Source organism: Botryllus schlosseri, chromosome 3 (genome assembly GCF_051294905.1).
Source record: "Botryllus schlosseri isolate E-star chromosome 3, Bs_hap1, whole genome shotgun sequence".
NCBI lineage: Eukaryota > Metazoa > Chordata > Ascidiacea > Stolidobranchia > Styelidae > Botryllus > Botryllus schlosseri.
The window spans coordinates 8,312,132-8,330,270 of record NC_137238.1 but is presented as its reverse complement, the minus strand read 5'-3'; the positions used below and the strand labels follow the sequence as shown (position 1 = coordinate 8,330,270).

The window sequence follows — 18,139 nt, the reverse complement described above, 5'->3', positions numbered from 1 at the left end:
TTCAAACTGGTTCTGTATTTAATTTTACTATCAGTAGCTGCATATTTATAATTTGGATTTTCATTGCGACTGTTGCAAGGAGAGATCTCGTTTGAATGAAAGGAAATCTTCTGATATATTTCTGGCGTCACAATTTTTGTAAATGTGAGAATTTACCATAGTCATGAATTTACTATGAATAAATTCGGTATAATTCTGCCAATACTAAACGACGGATCACGGTCACGGACGATTTATAACTTGTCTTCAGTCCCACCCAGGTTAATCAATATAGTGATAGACTGTCATTCAGCATAATAATTGGTACCAGTGTGTTTTAGTTGTGAATTGAATGTTAAAATGTATGACTTAACAGGACATCAGTAGAGAAATTACTATGAATGTGTTGAAATGTCCTATCCTTGCATGCATGAACCAGTACTTGGACAGGAAGTCTCTACTGGCTCATGTTCGGCGCTGCCACTATATGTGTACAAACTTCAAGTGCAAAATCACTCCATGCAAATATGTTGCTGCTTCTTATCATTCTTATAGAATGCACCTTTCGAGGAAACACAGTGAAAGCTCCATGTCATCCAATGCAGAGACAGTAGTACAGATAGTAGAAGACAATGACCTCCCTGGAACCAGTTACCATGCCAGTGATGTAGAACCAGCATCATTTAGAGAACATGACTTCGGTAATCAATTTTTGTTGTTTGCTTTGAAATGTCGAGAAAAGTACACCTTGGCAAGATCCACTGTCAGAGGTATTTTATCGGATGTTATCGAGATTATGGAAATATTTGGGGAGCAGTGTATCAAGGAAAAATCACTGGGAACCGATACAGATGCACTGATGCCAAGCTGCATGTCAACTCTCCCAGTATTGCTCGAAAAGACCCAGAGTGAAAAACAATTCATTGAAATCATGTGTGACTATGGACTAGATCTGCCAACTGAAATTGGTCTGGACGAAAATGTCAATTATCAATATATACCTATCTTAAATACTTTGAAAAAGTATATGGTAAAACGTGATGTTATTGAAAGCATTTCAAAAGCAAACACTTCAAAAAGTGACTACGCCACGTATTGTGATGGGTCCATATTTAGACAAAGCAGATATTTTAAAGGGGATCGATCGCTTCTGAGGATTCAGCTTTACTGTGATGACCTAGAGGTGTGTAACCCAATTGGCAGTGCTCGCTCAAAACATAAGTTGACGTGCTTTTACTTCATTCTGGATAACATTGAAAAGAAATATTTATCAAGACTCCGGAACATTCATCCTGTACTAATTGTGAAAACTTCTATTGTCAAGGATTATGGTTTTACCAAGATACTTGCGCCATTATGTAAGGATTTGCATATCTTGGAGACACGGGGAATAGAGGTTACTTCACCAGATGGAGCTATTATGCATTACAAAGGTGGACTTATTTCGATAAGTGCGGACAATCTTGCTAGTCATGAAATTGGTGGATTCCGTCGCACCTTCAGCAGTGGCCGAATTTGTCGTTTCTGCATGTGTCATTATTCCGATGTAAGCTCCAAATGGAGCGAAGACATGTTCAGATTACGAACTCCGTGTGAACACGATGCTCATGTGAATGCTGTTGCTAAAGACCCTTCTTTGACACCTGCTTATGGTGTTCGTCATGGGTCGCCTTTTCCTGGATTAAGATCTTTCAATGTTGTGCAATGCTTGCCTGCCGATATTATGCACGATATCATCGAGGGAGTAAATCCTATCGTGGCCCAATATGTGATATCCCAATTGTTTCCAAGAGGACAGATGAAAGAGTTCTTGAAACTAGAAAAAAAATTTAAATATGGCAGGCAAGAGTGCCGTAACAGACCTAATTACAACGGATCAATGTCATCACTTACAGCATCACAATCATGGTGTTTGTTCAGAGTTCTGCCCTTCATTATGCAAGATTATGTCCCCAACTCCGGAGAGACTTGGGATTTGTATCTCCTCCTATCCACAATATGTGACATTGTGTTTGCCAGTCATTTATCCCTGCAAGACGTTGACAACCTCGAAAAACATGTGGTTGAATTTTACAAAAGTGTCATGGAGCATGCACCATCTTTGATCCGGCCAAAGTTCCATTTTCTTCTACACTATCCTACTTTGGTACGACAATACGGACCATTGCGGAATCACTGGACCATGAGATTCGAATCCTACCATCAGCGGGTAAAAAAAATTGCCAAAAATTCGGGAAATTTCAAAAATATTGCAAGAACCGTAGCCGTCCGTCTTCAGTGTCGAAAATTCTGGGAGTTGTCAAAAGAATTATGTCTGACTGACCAGCCAAGAGCGGTGAAGTCATCACTCAAATTGATGAATGAACTTCCGCACTCTTACATCAATTTGTTAAACTCAAATTTTGAATGCCTTGACAGTTTTTTCTCTGCTCAAGAGATGGATAATGGCCTTCGAAGCTACCGCGTTGGTGATATTTACTTGATTGATGAACTTGATAACCATCCAGTCTTTTGTAAGGTGGAGTTCATCTTGTACATAGAGCAGCAGTGGTATCTGTGTGGTGAATTACTCATTTCGCCTTTCTTTTCTAGACAGTTTCACAGTCACATTGTGGAAAACTCTGGGGTGAAATATTTGCTTTCCCCTGGCGATGAAAAATCATTTGTACCTTTAGATGCCTACGTAGTCGATGACCACCATCATGTCCGTTTAGATTACTTGGTGTGAGATGTAATTGAAAACTAATTGTAATTTGTAATTTCAGTCCTAAATGATTATGAGACTTTTAGTTACATTCAATACCAACAACAAGATCATTAATGTGTGTACAAAAGAGGATATACCATCATCTGTTGCACTGAAATTTGATTTGGCGCCGGAACTCTTGAATATTCAGTGTTATGATAAGGAGTTTACTGATTGGGTTGATCTGTCTGATGCTGATGTAAAAGACAATGACCGGATTAGAGTCCTTGTTACGGGTGAGTTTAGGCTTGACTTCGTTTATCAATTTTTTCACCTCTATACCCAATTTTCCTAGAACGCCGCTAACACATACTAATTGAATTACGTGTTGACGCCCACACAAATTTCCGCACATTGCCCATGCCTGATATATTCTATTCTTGTTCACGATTTTTGGCGTATGATAAGCTTGCCAAAGAGTCCGGAAGCGCTGTCAATTAGCGAGTCACTGATGTCAGGTGAACAATTAAATACGCGCTGGTATTACGCAGCCTCGGCGACAGTTTTTGCAAATCAAAATGTCCGAACCTGCGCCAGCTCGTAACCTCGTAAGTCGGCGCCTATGGTCTCTTTTGTCATGACTATACCTGTACACTGTACCGGTACGCAGCTTCAATGTAGTTCTGAAGGCAATAACCACAATTCCAGAATAACTACAAGATAAGCCGAGTCCAAGTCGTTATGTTCAATGTTAGGTTTTCAGTTCAATCTACTTTTTGTCAATTCTGCTAAAGTGATTGGCTCCCATCCAGAATACAGTAATTTTCCTCAGTCTTAACAGTTTCTGGCCCTATTTTGCCAAGTATCAGGACTCATACTCGAAATAACTATTCTTCGAAGCTGCAATGAAAAATTGATTCGAGTCAAGTCATTTAACGTATTTGTAAAAAAAAAGAATTGAGTCAAGTCGAGTCACCCAAAAATCGCGACTTGAGTCCATGCAATGGAACCACCTCAAAACAGCCCTCAAAGTCTGAAAATCGGCATTGCTCCCAACAATCGCTCAACGAAATTGACCATTGTTATGTTCATTGTGTCGTGGCGCTGCCATTGTTGAAACAATGCCGATTTTCAGACTTTGCGGGCTGTTTAGGGTTTTGTTCTTGCTTTTAGTATTAGTACCCTCTGCAGAGTTGAGTGTAACAATAATTGCAATTTCTTCAGGGCTCGTGGCATAGTGCCTTAAAGCAGAAGTTCAAGGACTATCGAAGACCGTTACAAGCTAAATTGGTGAATCAGATGAAGCAGAAGTATGGTACAAAACGAAAGAATGTTATTGAGGAAGAAGAAGAAACCAGCAGCTCAAGATGCAAAAGAGCCAGGGTTGTAAGTCCAGTTAATTTTTATCTTGGTTTTGAGACGAGCTAGTTAAATTCTAATTTTTCAGGATAATTTCTGTCCGGATCTTGTCGAAGATCAACACAGCATTGATACTCACATAAAAGATATACAACAAGAAGTGAAAAAGAGGGAACCAAACCAAGTCACGCTCCTAGACCGAATGAAGAGGACCCACCAACACCGCAGAAATCAGATTTTAAAAGGGGCTCAGTTATCGGAGATACTACTGACCTATCCAGCACTATGGGATGCTCAATGGGTAAGTACAGTAGTCTATAGTATAAATTGTCATTGCTACAGGTGTATCATATTTTATGTATGTTAAGATGTTGAAACAGGCTGAAACCTTGATTGGGTTTGATATTTTGAAGCGCACAACACAGAGCCGCTACAATATAGCTCAGGGCAAGATAAAGTGGCCTAAAGTTCCTGAGACTATTCAAGGATTACTTGGTGAGAATATTATTTCATGAAATTGTGTGGCCTTGCAAATTTTCCGCTAACAACTTTTTTCGAATGAATTCAAGTGCAGTGGCTCTCTAACTTGCCGTTGCGAGGCAATTGTAGAAACTTGTTTGACTTGCGCCGCACCAATAATCGTGGCTTTCACAATAACATTGTCTCGTACCAGCCGGTTACAGTTGGATTCATTTCCGAAAATTATACGCGTTCAAAATAAATATCGGAACACTAGAAGTAATCATCGATAGTTCTAATAACCTGCGTCTGCTTTATAGGTGATGGAGTGGTGGATTGGCGTGCTGGTATACCATCCATGTTTGGAGAAGGATATGACAATTTTTTTCATATTGGAGAGGTAAGCTGTTCGTAGATAGATGATGTAATATGTATAATACACGTTGTTAAAACTAAACAGTTAGTTAGTTGATGGTAAACTAACTAAGGTTTTATTATTTGATTTTGAAAATTCAGTAGTTGTAGTTCTAGTTCAGTGGTTCTCAACCGGGGGTCCGCGAAGCATTTTCAGGGGGTCTGCGAAGCCTCTAAATTTATAACATAGTTGATAACGTAATTTTTGTTTGTTTTTTTAATTAGGAAAATCACGAGGTCGCCTCGCTTCATTAAAAACTCCAAACTCACATCAACAGAATGGCCGTCTGATATGAAATATCCTGCTGTGAGACTCATTTTAATTGCTAAATTGCCAAGAGCCTACTGATAAAAATATTTTCAAGAAAAGTCATTTTTTGCACGCTCCCGTGTGGTCCGTAACGGTCCAAAAGGGGTCCGAGAAGACAAAAAGGTTGATAACCACTGTTGTAGTTGCTGATTTTGAAAATTCAATAGTTGTAGTTCTAGTCTGGTTTCTACCTCGCCATCTCATCCGTGTAAGCGGTGTCTTACAAAATTCCTAGAAGTGGCCCGTGCTACAAGTCGGCAAATACAGAATGAAAAATAAATAATTCCGGCCCGGTGTAAATGACCATAGTGGTAGACCAGTGTTTCATAACCGAGTCACGAGTCAATTCATATTTCTGATATGCCCCAACAACTTCTACCAATAGAAAGTGTCAAAATTGCTCAATTAAATAGTTTCATAGACCTGGTACAGGCGTCGCATAGCTTTAGTAATGGATTGGAGCTCATGAGATTGAAATATATACTTCATCGTGACTGAAATATATACTTCATTGCGACCAAAGCAGACTGACTTGACAAGATTATTTTTAAAAGTATAAATCAAATGAGCAACACTTTGTGACACAAAGTCATGTTAATAACTTGTGCATTGGTTATATAAATTGTCCCATGTACTAAACCTATCTCGATATCATAATGATCTGAAGTCCGAAGATTTCATAGTAATATATCTTTCAGGTTTCTATCTCTCCATATCCAACGATGGTCTACAATTTGCAATGGAGCCTGCACTTGGATGGACTCATCTTCTCAAAAAACATTGAAAGTTTTGATGAAGCACTTGCTCTCTGATCGCAGCTCATTGGATATTTAACATCAAGTTTCAGAAGACTATCAAGCACACCCTCACCTTCATTTCGTCATACCTGCTAAAGCTGCCTGGCGTAGAGCTGACAAATTCCGTTGTAAGGACTACCAATATGTTGCCATAAACTATGGAACTGTCATCTTAGTTATGTAGGGTTACCATACGGAGGTTCGAGCGGGTCATTCGGAAGTTGATTGTAAGTGCCTACTTTTAATTTTAGTCAACACCGCTAAATTTAAGTGAAAAGATGGTAATTCTGGAGTCATCACTCCCATTCAACACCAAAAGTTTTCCAGCAAAAAATAGCAAAATCTGCTGTCATTCTTGATCAACTAACTTTCCTGCATTGGTAAAATTGTCCTCCTTTTTCGATTCCGTAATATGGTAACCCTATAGTAATGATTGTTCGAATACGCCTAATAAAATGCATGAAATGCCATACTTGTATGTTTTTAATTGGATTTGTATTCTGCAGTATTGCATAAAGCAAAGATGTGTGGCAGCTGACAGCTAGGTTGGGGTGGAAGGTATGTCCCCCATATAGGGTGGGGGGTATTACCCCATATAGGGCGGAAGGTAGTCCCCCATATAGGGTGGAGGGTAGTCCTCCATATAGGGTGGAAGGTAATCCTCATATAGGGGGGATGGTATTCCCCCATATAGGGTGGAAAGTATTTCCACCATGATGGGGGGTGGAGTTGCATTCCACCAGAAATGGTCAAAATGGTGAACCAGTTTTAATGTAGGAAATCTCCACCTTTTAGATTTACAGTGTAGCCTAAGTGCCTTACTAAACTATATTCAACCCTATACAGCGGAAAACTAAACATTCCCTTTAGCACAGCGCACGGTTCCTAATCAATCAAGCAAAGCACGTGCAGTACAGTGATAACTTATAGATAACTAACCTACGGATAGATGGGCAGCACGAGGGTCACGGTCGAGTGATGCGACAATGGCAGATTTGTTGTCGCTTCATAGCATGAAACGGGAGCGTAATTGCTAATCCCATAGATGACGACCCGAGCGCTCAAATTAAATAAAGTTTATCTAATTTGAAAGCTACAGTCGCACTGATTCTGATAATATACATTAAATTTTCCTCAAGGCAATGGAGCCACCCCGAAATAGCCTTCAAAATATGAAAATCGGCATTGTTATACTGCTATACAGATGGCGTCGAAAGTATTTTTGTCAGAATTGCAACACGGAATCAAAAGCCCCTTACCATTGGAGTAATGTATAAACATCCCGGAACTAAACAAGAAACCTTCATGGAAGAATTCTCTAAAACCTTGGACAGCTTAACCGACTCAAATAACCAATTCCTTATAATGGGAGATTTGAATATCGACCTCCTACAGAACACAAGCTTCACCACAAAATATTCTGATATGCTTGAGTCGTACGGGGTGGCCCAGATGGCTACCAAACCAACCAGAGTGACTGACCATTCCAGTACTCTCCTGGACCATATGTATACCAACATAAGTAAATATAGACTTGCTCCATTTGTCATTGAGCACTGTATGACTGACCATTATCCTATTATGTGTCATGTCAATCAAATTTTACCTGTTACTACCAGTATATTTGAATGCAGAATCCCGCTGAATCCTCAGGGGATTGACGACTTCGTTGAAAACATTGGAGATGTTTTCAAGGATTATCAACTCGAGCCACTCACAAGCGAGAACTTTGACTCCCAATTTGACAAGTTTATTCTTGACATAAGTCAAGCCATTGACAAAGAATTTCCTATCCGCAAAGTCAATCGTAACGCCCGACGCCTAAAATCTAAGCCCTGGATCAGTCGAGAAATTCTGGCAGCCATCAAAACAAGAGATTGGATGCATAAAAGATATTATATTAACGGAACTGAAGATGAGAAAAAGTTCTTCAAACGATATGCCAACAAGGTAACAAAAATGAAAGAAAAGGCCAAAAGAGCATTCTACATGAACCGGTTTGAGCAGAGTTTCAAGGATCAAAAGCAAACCTGGAGAACCATTCGTGAAATTGTGAACGCTTCCAATAACAAAAACGAAACACAATTGCAGAACATTGAAATAGCATGTGGCAGTACGGTCATCAAAGATCCTGATGTTGTAGCAGAAAAGTTCAACCATCACTTTTGCCAGATTGGTCCAGAGCTAGCATCTTCTATACCTCAAAGCCCGCATGATATCCTATCATTCATGAAGCCTCGCTCCATGAACTCCATCTTTATGGAGCCGACCGACGTAGGAGAGGTAGCAACGATATTATCTGGAATGAAGGACACAAAAGCAGTAGGACCTGACTCAATACCAATCTACTTCATAAAACTAGTATTTAGTATTATAGGAGATACAATTTGTACGTTGTTCAATGGCTCCATGAACTTGGGTATTTTTCCTAGTGCTCTAAAAACTGCCAGGGTTATTCCAGTTCATAAAAAAGGCTGCAAAAATTCAATGTCTAATTACCGTCCCATATCTATTCTGTCAAACCTTTCCACTCTGTATGAGAAATTGCTAGATTATAGGCTCAAGAAATTTTTTGAATTGCAATCGGTATTCACTCCATCCCAATTTGGCTTTAGATCGGGTCATAACAATAACCATGCCACCCTATCAATTGTGAGAAATTACTACAAAATTATTAAAGATAAAAGAGTTGGCTGTAGTATCTTTATTGATCTTCGGAAAGCCTTTGATACTGTGAACCACGAGATACTGATACGAAAACTAGAGCATTATGGAATTAGAGGGATTGCCAAGTCCCTGCTCACGAACTACCTTGCAAACCGTAAGCAGTTTGTGAAATTGGGTCTGTCAAAATCGGTAGAAATGGATGTAGAGTGTGGAGTGCCTCAGGGCTCAGTTTTAGGACCGACCCTATTCTTGATCTACATCAATGATATTATTAACTGTTCCTCCTTTTATACTACACTGTTTGCCGATGATACCCATCTTTTTCTTTCATCCGATACTATAAGCAACCTACAAAGTTCTGTGCAGAGTGAACTTACAAAAGTCTCTCAATGGCTTGCTGCTAACAAATTAAGTTTAAATACCGATAAAACTGTGATGATGCTCTTTAATACTGCTTCTGATAACCTTACTGTGAATCTAAATAATAACTGTATCTCACTGTGTGACTCAGCAAAATATCTTGGAATCATCATTGACTCTAAATTGTCATGGAAACCGCATATTGCTCATACCATAACACAGCTTTCTAGATGTGTAGGTGTAATGACAAAACTCAAGCACATAGTTCCTAGATCTGTGCTTAGGACAATTTACTTTTCGCTTTTTTACTCGTATGTACAGTATGGCATAATTGTATGGGGGAATGCTTGTACTTCGCATTGTTCTAAAATTCGTACCCTGCAAAACCGAGCCATGCGTTTGATGGCTGGCTTGCCCCATCGAACAAGATTATCCCAGTACTACCGCAAATACAATATTCTAAAATTTGACGATATTTTTACATTTGAAGTAGCTAAATTTATGCATCAATATTTTTCAAATGAATTGCCTCCTGTGTTTAATGATTTCTTCGTCCTTGCTCAAACTGTTCACTCACACAATACCAGATTTTCTTCCCAGGGCAACATCTATTTTCATCGACCCAACAGTAGCCTCACAAAGAAATCGATCGACTATGCCGGTCCTGTCATATGGAATGCTACACCCTCCTCAATACGGGACCTCCCATACCACTCCTTCAAAAAGGAATTATTCAGTCACCTCATCTTCCATTACCAATGATCCGCTTGTCTCCCACCAAATTTGTAGTTTCTTTAGTATTTTATTTTTATGCTGAGCTGAATTGATTGATCCCAACCAATGCATCCAAATTTATGACACAATATCTGTATTTGTTAATGCAGGGTGTGATCAGACTAGTTGACCCTACCCAGAGTCATATCGGTCACACCCTGTCCTATACCGTAAGTTCATTTATTGTTGTTGCATGTGCCAATGATGTTTTCTTTACGGTTGGACAAATCAATAAAAATCTCTCTCTGTTCTAAAACAATTGCAACGACGCAGCACAATGGCCATAACAACGGTCCGTGCGTGGTTGCGATTACGCTCCCGATAGATACAAAACCGGAGAAGAATTCTCAAAAATCGGTGAATTTTTCCAACTTTGCGGTCGATTGACTAAAAAAAAAAAACAAAAAAAAAAGTCATCACTTCCGCTCAGAGCTCAAAATCACGTTTTTCACTCCACATTACTAGGTGGATGACTAAAAAAAAAAAAAAAAAAAAGTCATCACTTCCGCTCAGAGCTCAAAATCACGTTTTTCACTCCACATTACTAGGTGGATGACTAAAAAAAAAAAAGTCTTCATTTCGCTCAGAGCTGAAATCACCGCTTTTTCCTCCGAAATACCCGCCGGAGCTTCACTTCTGCGCCAATTTGCGGCATATCATTCGCAATTTCCTCTATATCTGACCTAAATTTTCAAAAAAGAGGACAAAATCTCAAAAAAAGAGGACAAAAGGGCGTCCTCCGAGGACACTTTCAAAAAAGTCAAAAAAGAGGACAAATCCTCTTAAAAGAGGACGTATGGTAAGCCTAATTTAAATAGCTAGTTTGATTATAGATAACTAACCTGCGGAGTTATCTATAGTTTGATAGTATGTGCCAACTACTTCCAAAAAGGGCCAAATATCGAAAAAAGGGGGCCAAAGGGCCAAATATTTTTTTGGGGCCAACTGCCTCTAAAAAGGGCCAAATTTCACAAAGTTGGCCCCAAAAGGGCCAATATGGCAACCCTGCTGAGCGGCGAAAAGCGCGGTAACTGTTAGCTGAAATGTGCAAAACGCGAGAAATCTTCGCATAAACTCCCAATTCAACCTGAGCGAGGCGATAACAATTAAGTTTCGTATTTGTTGGCTTGTACAGTAAGTAGACATATACAGGGACAAGGTTGACCGGATAGTGGAAAACCAGAAGAAATACGCTGATCAGCACACTAAAGACCTTCCACTACTGCACCATGGACAAAATGTACGGGTGCTGGACAAACAAGATAAAGTTTGGAAGCCCGCGACCATACTATCGCGTGAAAGTGACCGAAAATACACAGTACAAATGTCAACAGGACGACAGCTTGTAAGAAATCGGGCCTACTTGAGAAATGTGGAAACATGTGCCCCGGAGCAAACCTCTACAAACGTTATGGAAACGCCAGGCACATCCATACCGATAGAACAAGAAGACAACACCACACCATCCTCAAGCGCCTTGAACACAAGCATACAGACTACCAGATACGGCCGAGCTGTACGCAAACCGAAACGCTACATTGACGATGACGAAAACTGAAAGAGGAGGATGTAGTGATATGAGCCATACTGAGAGACTACTCGCTACAGCGATGGCACATGCTGGATCACGCTGAAAGGATGGTTGTAATATGAAACTTATCACAGAATTTAACACATTTGCAAGCAAAAAATATAACATATTCGCAATGTATCAGAAACAGATGAAAAACTAAGTGGGATCACAGTAGGTAACCTAAATAGACGAGATAACACAATGGCACTGGCTACAGGAACACAAAATAGGCAAAGAGATGCTGATTGACAAATTTATAAAGAATGTTCATAATTTCCTACAAGATATTCGTGAAACAAGATATGGAGTGGTTTATCTTTAATAAGGGGCGGAATGGAGTTCCATATACGAGGTCCTTGGAAACTGATAGTCTTAGGATGTTCTCGGGGTAAGAATAGATTCATAGAAGAGCCTCGGGTATTGTGTGAATGGTGACTGGTGAGATGAGTGAAATAGTCTAGGAAGATTTCTGGTAGGCTCTCATTGTAGTAGCCATGCATGAGCTTACCTATTTCATATAAGTGGATATCTTCAACTTTTAAGATGTTCAAGCGACTATATAAAGCAGTGGTTCCCAACCTTTTTCGGTGGCAGGGGCAAATTTAGAATTTCAGAGTACGGCCGGGGCCGCACGAATACCAAGGCAATGAAAGGAACCCAAAAGAGTCACCAAAATATGAAAATGGGCATTGCTTTGATCATTCGCTTGACGCCATTGGCCATTGTGTTGCCGCGCTCCCGTTGTTCAGAACAATCAACCTTTGCCGGCTATTTCGGAGTAGTTTTATTGCCCTGGCGAGATTTCAACTCGTATTTTTAGAATCAGTGCGACACTCGCATTCGATAAACACCGACATATCAAATTATACGGACGCTTGGGTCGCGAGCTATAGGACTACAAAGTATGCTGCTTTTTGCCGGCAGTACGCATCTCGGTGTATTCAATCGTGAGTCACTTGTTGCACATCTATCCGTAAATTAGTAATCAATACCAAGGGTCGTAACAGCACTTCAGCCCCCCAAAAAAAACGTTTCACTTGGGCCCCAGGGTGATAAACGGAACTTCGAATCCCCCAAACCGCCTCAGGCTAGATGGCTATTTTCCGCTGTTTATCATATCTAAATCGGGTGTCCGTTTTAGGTAGCTTCTCTCAACTAATCGCGCGAAGCGCGAAAAATTTACAAAATTCATGATTGAATCGGTCAATATAATCGGGAATTGCATATATATTGGTATCAATTTTTATCCTCTCTCTGCTCACGTAATCAGATTGATCGATTGAGCCGAGTGAGTTGTGTTTGAAAAGGTAAGACCACTCAATAATAATTAAACATCTTCGGGAGTATACCTGTTGGCAGGAACGAAACAGCACTTCGTCAGGCCCCCCCAAAACACTTAGGTCTTAAGCTCCCATAGGGTGATAAACCGACCCGCCGTGCCGTTGTTCGCTTTCGCCACGAAATCAGGATCCCTGTTTAGAGAGCCAGCATGGAGCGCGAAAATCAGGGATATCTTGAAACTTCCCTGGAGTTTCAAGATATCCCTGGCGAAAATGTTCTATAATTCAAAATAAAATAGGTCAATAAGATCGGCAATTGCATATATATTGCTATCAATTACTTGTCCTCTCTGCTCACGTAATCAGATTTACCGGTGGAGCTGAGTGAGGTGTCTTGGAAACTGTAGGACCCGTAAATAATAATTAAACATATTCGGACGGGTGAACCCGTTGGTACGACTTCGTTACATGATGTTATTTGTTATTTCGTGACCTCCAGTCTGCTATATCAAGAAATATAGAATCGCCGGAACATACTAAACTAAAAGATGCACACGATTTCAAATTGGTAGTTCTTCACTGGCATATAATTTTTCCCTGCGGGATGGTTGTCTATATTTGTCTCGTGACGTTCAGAATGCCAAGACAGGAACATTCGGCGCCAGTCATTTTGGCGCCTATGGTCAATTATACCTATATGTATTTTGAATATACATAACGAAGTTTTTGGTCAGCGTAAGGGCAGTCCTTTTCGGCCAAGGTTTTCTCGCTGCCGATCGTTCTGGCACGCTTCTAGGAGTCGCATGTTACATGGCCTAAAACTTTATATGTCTTGGTGCGTCGTGGCGCGGTAATGGCCAACGCCGATATGCCTACTTCTATAAATCTTTGCGTATTTTATCTTTGTCGAAGAGTACCGAATAATTAAGGTACTTGGAAACTTGAAATCGCGCCCAGCGCCAAAAAATCCCGATTGGGGGGCTTGGGATGCGGCAGTTACGGTCCTGTCAATACCTATATCTATAGGTACTGCCCGTTCAACTGGAAAGTTGGGGCACATTGCATTGAAACAGCAGTGACATAATCTTAGCAGTCTACTCACAACTTTCCAACAATCCTAATCGAAAACTCCAGACTCCAAGCCAAGCAACAGTATTTTATAAATATAATTATTTTCATAAATCGATTTCTCAATATTTTTGTGGGGGCCGCAAGAAGGCTAGCTGGGGGCCGCGGTTGGGAATCACTGATATAAAGGATTTACACTATCTCTGCGATTGGCGACTATTTAATTGCTTCATTCTGCAGGCTTTTAATCCGATTCAAGTATTTGGCTTTAGCTGAACCCCACAATACGACCCCATAAGTCAAGTTGTGCGAGTGGAAGAGTGTGTGATATATTGTTAGTCGTGTGGAAAGTGGTAATAGGAAACGAACTTTTCTTAAGATTCCTATGGCTTTCGATAGTTTAATGCAAATTGAATTAATGTGATCACCCCAGGATAGCTTATTATCTATAATTATGCCAAGATAGGATAGAGACGTCTGGAAAGTAAGTCTTTCATTATTAAGCTTCAGTACTATGTCTTTTGGAGTACCTTTACCAAAGAACATGCAGTGCGTTTTTGAGGTATTTATTGTTAGTCTATTGCTACACATCCAGTCATATATTTTTATTAGATTTGAATTACATGAATACTCAAGGTCGACTGTATTACAAGATGTGAGCATGAGAGATGTATCATCTGCAAACAGTTGAATTGTGAAGTTCGATACATTGTCTTTATCATTAATATATATTAAAAATAGGAAAGGACCCAGAACTGATCCTTGAGGTACACCCATTTCAATTTCGAGCTTATCTGTTAAGACTTCACCATTCTTAACAAATTGCCATCTATTACGTAAATAGGACTGTAGTAGCTTATACATGTTAACCCTAACTCCGCAGTGAGATAATTTCTCCAAGAGTATTGATCTATCCACTGTATCAAATGTCTTTTTAAGATCTAGAAAGTTGCAGATGGTGGATAGATTAGTGAAAAGGTTTTTAGAGATGTTATTTATGCTATCTATAACTGCATGCTGGGTTGAGTGACGCTCTCTGAAACCAAATTGTTTTCTGGATATTATGTTATATTTCTCAACGAAGCAAGTTAGCCTTTTAAGTATTATTTTTTTCTATGATTTTAGAAAAAATAGGCCAAATAGACATTGGTCTATAATTGGTGAGATCTTTAGGATTGCCTTTCTTCAGAACAGGCGTGACTCTGGCAACTTTCAAAATATCTGGGAAGATCCCAAGCTCGAAGCATTTATTGATCAGTTTAGTGAGTATAGGTAATATTGTATATATGATCTCTTTCAGAATAAAGACTGGAATATCGTATGGGCCTGTGGCTGTATCATTCTTAAATGAGTGATGACGCGATGACGCGATGACTTCATTCTCAACTACTGGCTGGACAAAGATAGAGTTCTGTTTTGGTTTATCGAGATATTTCTTGTAGTTATTGGTAGGCACATGTTTGTCAGCAAGGTTTCTACCAATATTTGCAAAGTACGGACGAACAAAGTACGAACAATTTGCAAAAAAGGAGCGATTAGCACTTGAAAAGCCAGGTAACTAAATACTCGTGAACAAACAATAATGAGAGCTAAGGGTGGAGCCCAATTTCTCTGCTGAGTGGCGATTCTCTACTCAGCAACGACTTCGTTACTCAACTCACGCCAAAAAGTATACTCACACTCAAATGCGTCCAGATCGGCACTCAAATCTAAGTCAGCGCACCACCAGACTTAAGTGTCAATTTTCACGGTCGAGCAGTCAACTGCAGGCAACACCCGCCAAATACCGTAGTACCTGTACTGTCGTATATAGCTAGGTACACTATTTCATGATGTGAGGTTCTGCTGAGCGAATGAAATCAGGCACTTGGACGGATGTTGTGTTTATAATTGTATTTGTAATTATCTTCCGTATCCTTTCGCCTTCTTGTCGTACGGCATCTCGGTATACCGGAATGGTAACTTCTGCATAGTCTCAATGCGCTAGCATCCCCCGCGCCGTCGCCGTATATGGTAACCAGAGTTGGATCAATTACATTATTTCAGTTCAATTACAATTACAATTACTTTCATGGAAGGTTAAATTACATTACAATTACTCCATGCTAAAAATATCAAATTACAATTACTCCTTGAATGCTTCAATTACATTACAATTGCTGCTGTTGAACATGTAATTGAATAATCATAAATTCAACCGTGCTCCTTGACAACCGTAGCGTTGTATTTAACAACAATTCAAGTCTAGTTCAGATTGTGTAGTAATAAATGCATTTATGTGCGTACTTAGTATGCTATGTAAGATGTCATTGTGACGTAATATAAGCGTGTTTGTATGCTCGGTAATTATGGCTCACGTAATTGGAAATGTAAAATGTTATTTACCTAATTTCCTATGGATTAGGATTAAGGATAGAGTGCAGTATGTCGTTGAAAAAGTATTATAATATATGCACGTGTTGGATTTGCGTATATAGTATATAATTAAAGAAATTATATTATTTTTAAGGGGGCACTTCTATTTAGAAATAATTTTTTTGTGTTTTTTTTTTCTTCATCGATCTAGAACGGAAATTTCACGCTCTTTCCAAATATGTCCTTATTTTTATGATATTACAACTCCTTCTTATCCAAAACTAGTTTTATTTGGGGACCATTTTATAAAAAAAAAGAATTACAGCCCAATTTTTGCTGCAGTCGTGTCCATTCTAATCCAACATTCGCGTTTGCTGGTGGAAATAGCGCCACCTGGCGAAATCTCTCCTGTAGAGCTTGAAATGAGTGTTCTAGCCAGTCTGCCTTCATAAACTTGGCTGCTTCACAGACTCAGTAAACAGGCGAGGTGAGGCTGTTTTTTTCATTTGTTATTTGATTTGTTGACTGATAACTGACCATATTGGGTAGTATTTGTTGTATGTTTATACATAAGTGTTCTAGCATGTATGCTTTCATATACTTGGCTGCTTCATTGATTCAGTACCAAGGAAATGGTCGAGATGGAGGTTGTGTGTTTTCCTATTTCATCTCTTTTTATTCAATGACTGCTGACTGACAATATTGGGTAATATTTATTGTTTCTGGATAACTGTCTTGGATTGGTGTTCATTTCTAGCTATCAATTTGCCTAGAATGAGTAGATCGAGGAAATTTAGAGTTTTAGAAGAATCTTTGAAATGGAAAGATGCATTGGTGGATTCACAAAATCCCAAAATGAGTCATTCGTCGTGACCATAGGGACAAGGTGCCTGAAGAATAGGTACTTATGAACTATGGCAGTAAAACGTGCTGTAGCCACGTCCGTACTGAACTGGAATATTGGATGTAGTGGGCACTTGGGTGTTCTTGAAAGCCTAAACTTGCCAGTGAACACCTTCACAAAAATGAAACTGGTTTGAAGGACAAAAAAAGAAAGACTGCATCTCGACGCTCTTTCGCTGTGAAAAATTGAAAGAGTTCAAGACTCCTAAGACACATCAGACTATGTGCCTGGCGGCTATTAATGCTCAGGTTGTGTTATATATGGTTCAATGTGTGATGCCAATCAACTAATATGGTCATTGATGTCATGATCAGTGTTCTTATCCTTGTTTTTCGAAGTTATTGTGGTTTTATTTTTTCAAACGCGATTTTCTCAAAATATACTTTTTCTGCAAAAAATTTGTATCTCCTCTGCACCTGCTTGTTCGATTCATCTGAAATTTTGCACAAATGATGGTTAGGGTATGTATAATAAAATGATTGAGCGTTTTCTCAAAATTTTGTCCAGAAAAATTTTTACAGAGGAAAGAATTTGGAAAAAATGAAAATTTAGGGTTCGCTGACAAAAAATATCATAAATTTTGTTAGAATACCTATTTTTGAAAATCCCTCAATCATTTTGTAGATATATATGTGTACTATTACTATAGCAATATTTGAAGGAAAATCTTGAAAGACTTTTGAGTTTTTAGGATTTTTAATACGTGTGTTCAATATTTTCATTATTTTTTGAGTAAGTGTACCGGTGGGGTACATGCTCATGGTACAACATGAAGACCATATTTGGAAAGGGAATTTCCTGCCCTTTCCAGCAATGTATGAATCATGGGGCTCGCATCTACCTCTACGAATTTATGACTACAAACGTGAACACCTAAAAAAATCATTTTTAAATAGAAGTGCCCCCTTAACGAGGGACGTAGGAATTAGGATGAGGAGTAAAAACAAAACCGTGCTTTGTCAGATAAGACGTTATATAATATCCAGTGGTCTGGTTAGTTAGCCAGACGAAGTAACGATGCAGCATCGGGATCTGAAATTGTATTGTAGATTGCCAACCCACGGATAGATGCGCATCCTCTCTTCAGCATCTTCGACGGCAGAGCTGGATGCCCTGACTGGTGACCAAATGCCCAAAGTCCATGAGTGGACGGC

The 18,139-nt window shown here is 39.4% G+C and overlaps 1 protein-coding gene and 1 long non-coding RNA gene across 3 annotated transcripts in view; one reads left to right on the top strand and one right to left on the bottom strand.

The window, feature by feature from the left end:
* LOC145434886 (uncharacterized) overlaps positions 1 to 14,430 on the bottom strand; it is a 271,087-nt gene extending 256,657 nt beyond the window's left edge. The window contains exons 1-2 of one of the 2 annotated variants that reach the window (XR_013913614.1): positions 13,906 to 14,430; positions 11,361 to 11,933 (exon numbers count right to left, since the gene is read on the bottom strand). This is a non-coding gene — a long non-coding RNA (uncharacterized LOC145434886). Of the gene's footprint in view, positions 1 to 11,360; positions 12,409 to 13,905 lie in introns of those variants that run through there. The other variant, XR_013913613.1, reaches the window with a different exon arrangement.
* LOC145435717 (uncharacterized) lies at positions 2,888 to 6,474 on the top strand. The gene is made up of 5 exons (XM_080313006.1): positions 2,888 to 4,051; positions 4,113 to 4,325; positions 4,393 to 4,519; positions 4,804 to 4,883; positions 5,906 to 6,474. Exons 1-5 carry the CDS (start codon positions 3,965 to 3,967, stop codon positions 6,017 to 6,019), a joined length of 621 nt encoding a protein of 206 aa, XP_080169132.1. The 5' UTR covers positions 2,888 to 3,964; the 3' UTR covers positions 6,020 to 6,474.
* Positions 14,431 to 18,139: the final 3,709 nt, after the last annotated feature.

What these genes read in the sequence shown, in the direction of transcription:
- LOC145435717 (XM_080313006.1), top strand. Translation starts at nt 3,965, where the DNA reads ATGAAGCAGAAGTATGGTACAAAACGAAAGAATGTTATTGAGGAAGAA. An exon ending in GATGCAAAAGAGCCAGGGTT is followed by an intron (nt 4,052 to 4,112) that starts GTAAGTCCAGTT and finishes CTAATTTTTCAG; the next exon opens with GATAATTTCTGTCCGGATCT. An exon ending in ATTTTTTTCATATTGGAGAG is followed by an intron (nt 4,884 to 5,905) that starts GTAAGCTGTTCG and finishes TATATCTTTCAG; the next exon opens with GTTTCTATCTCTCCATATCC.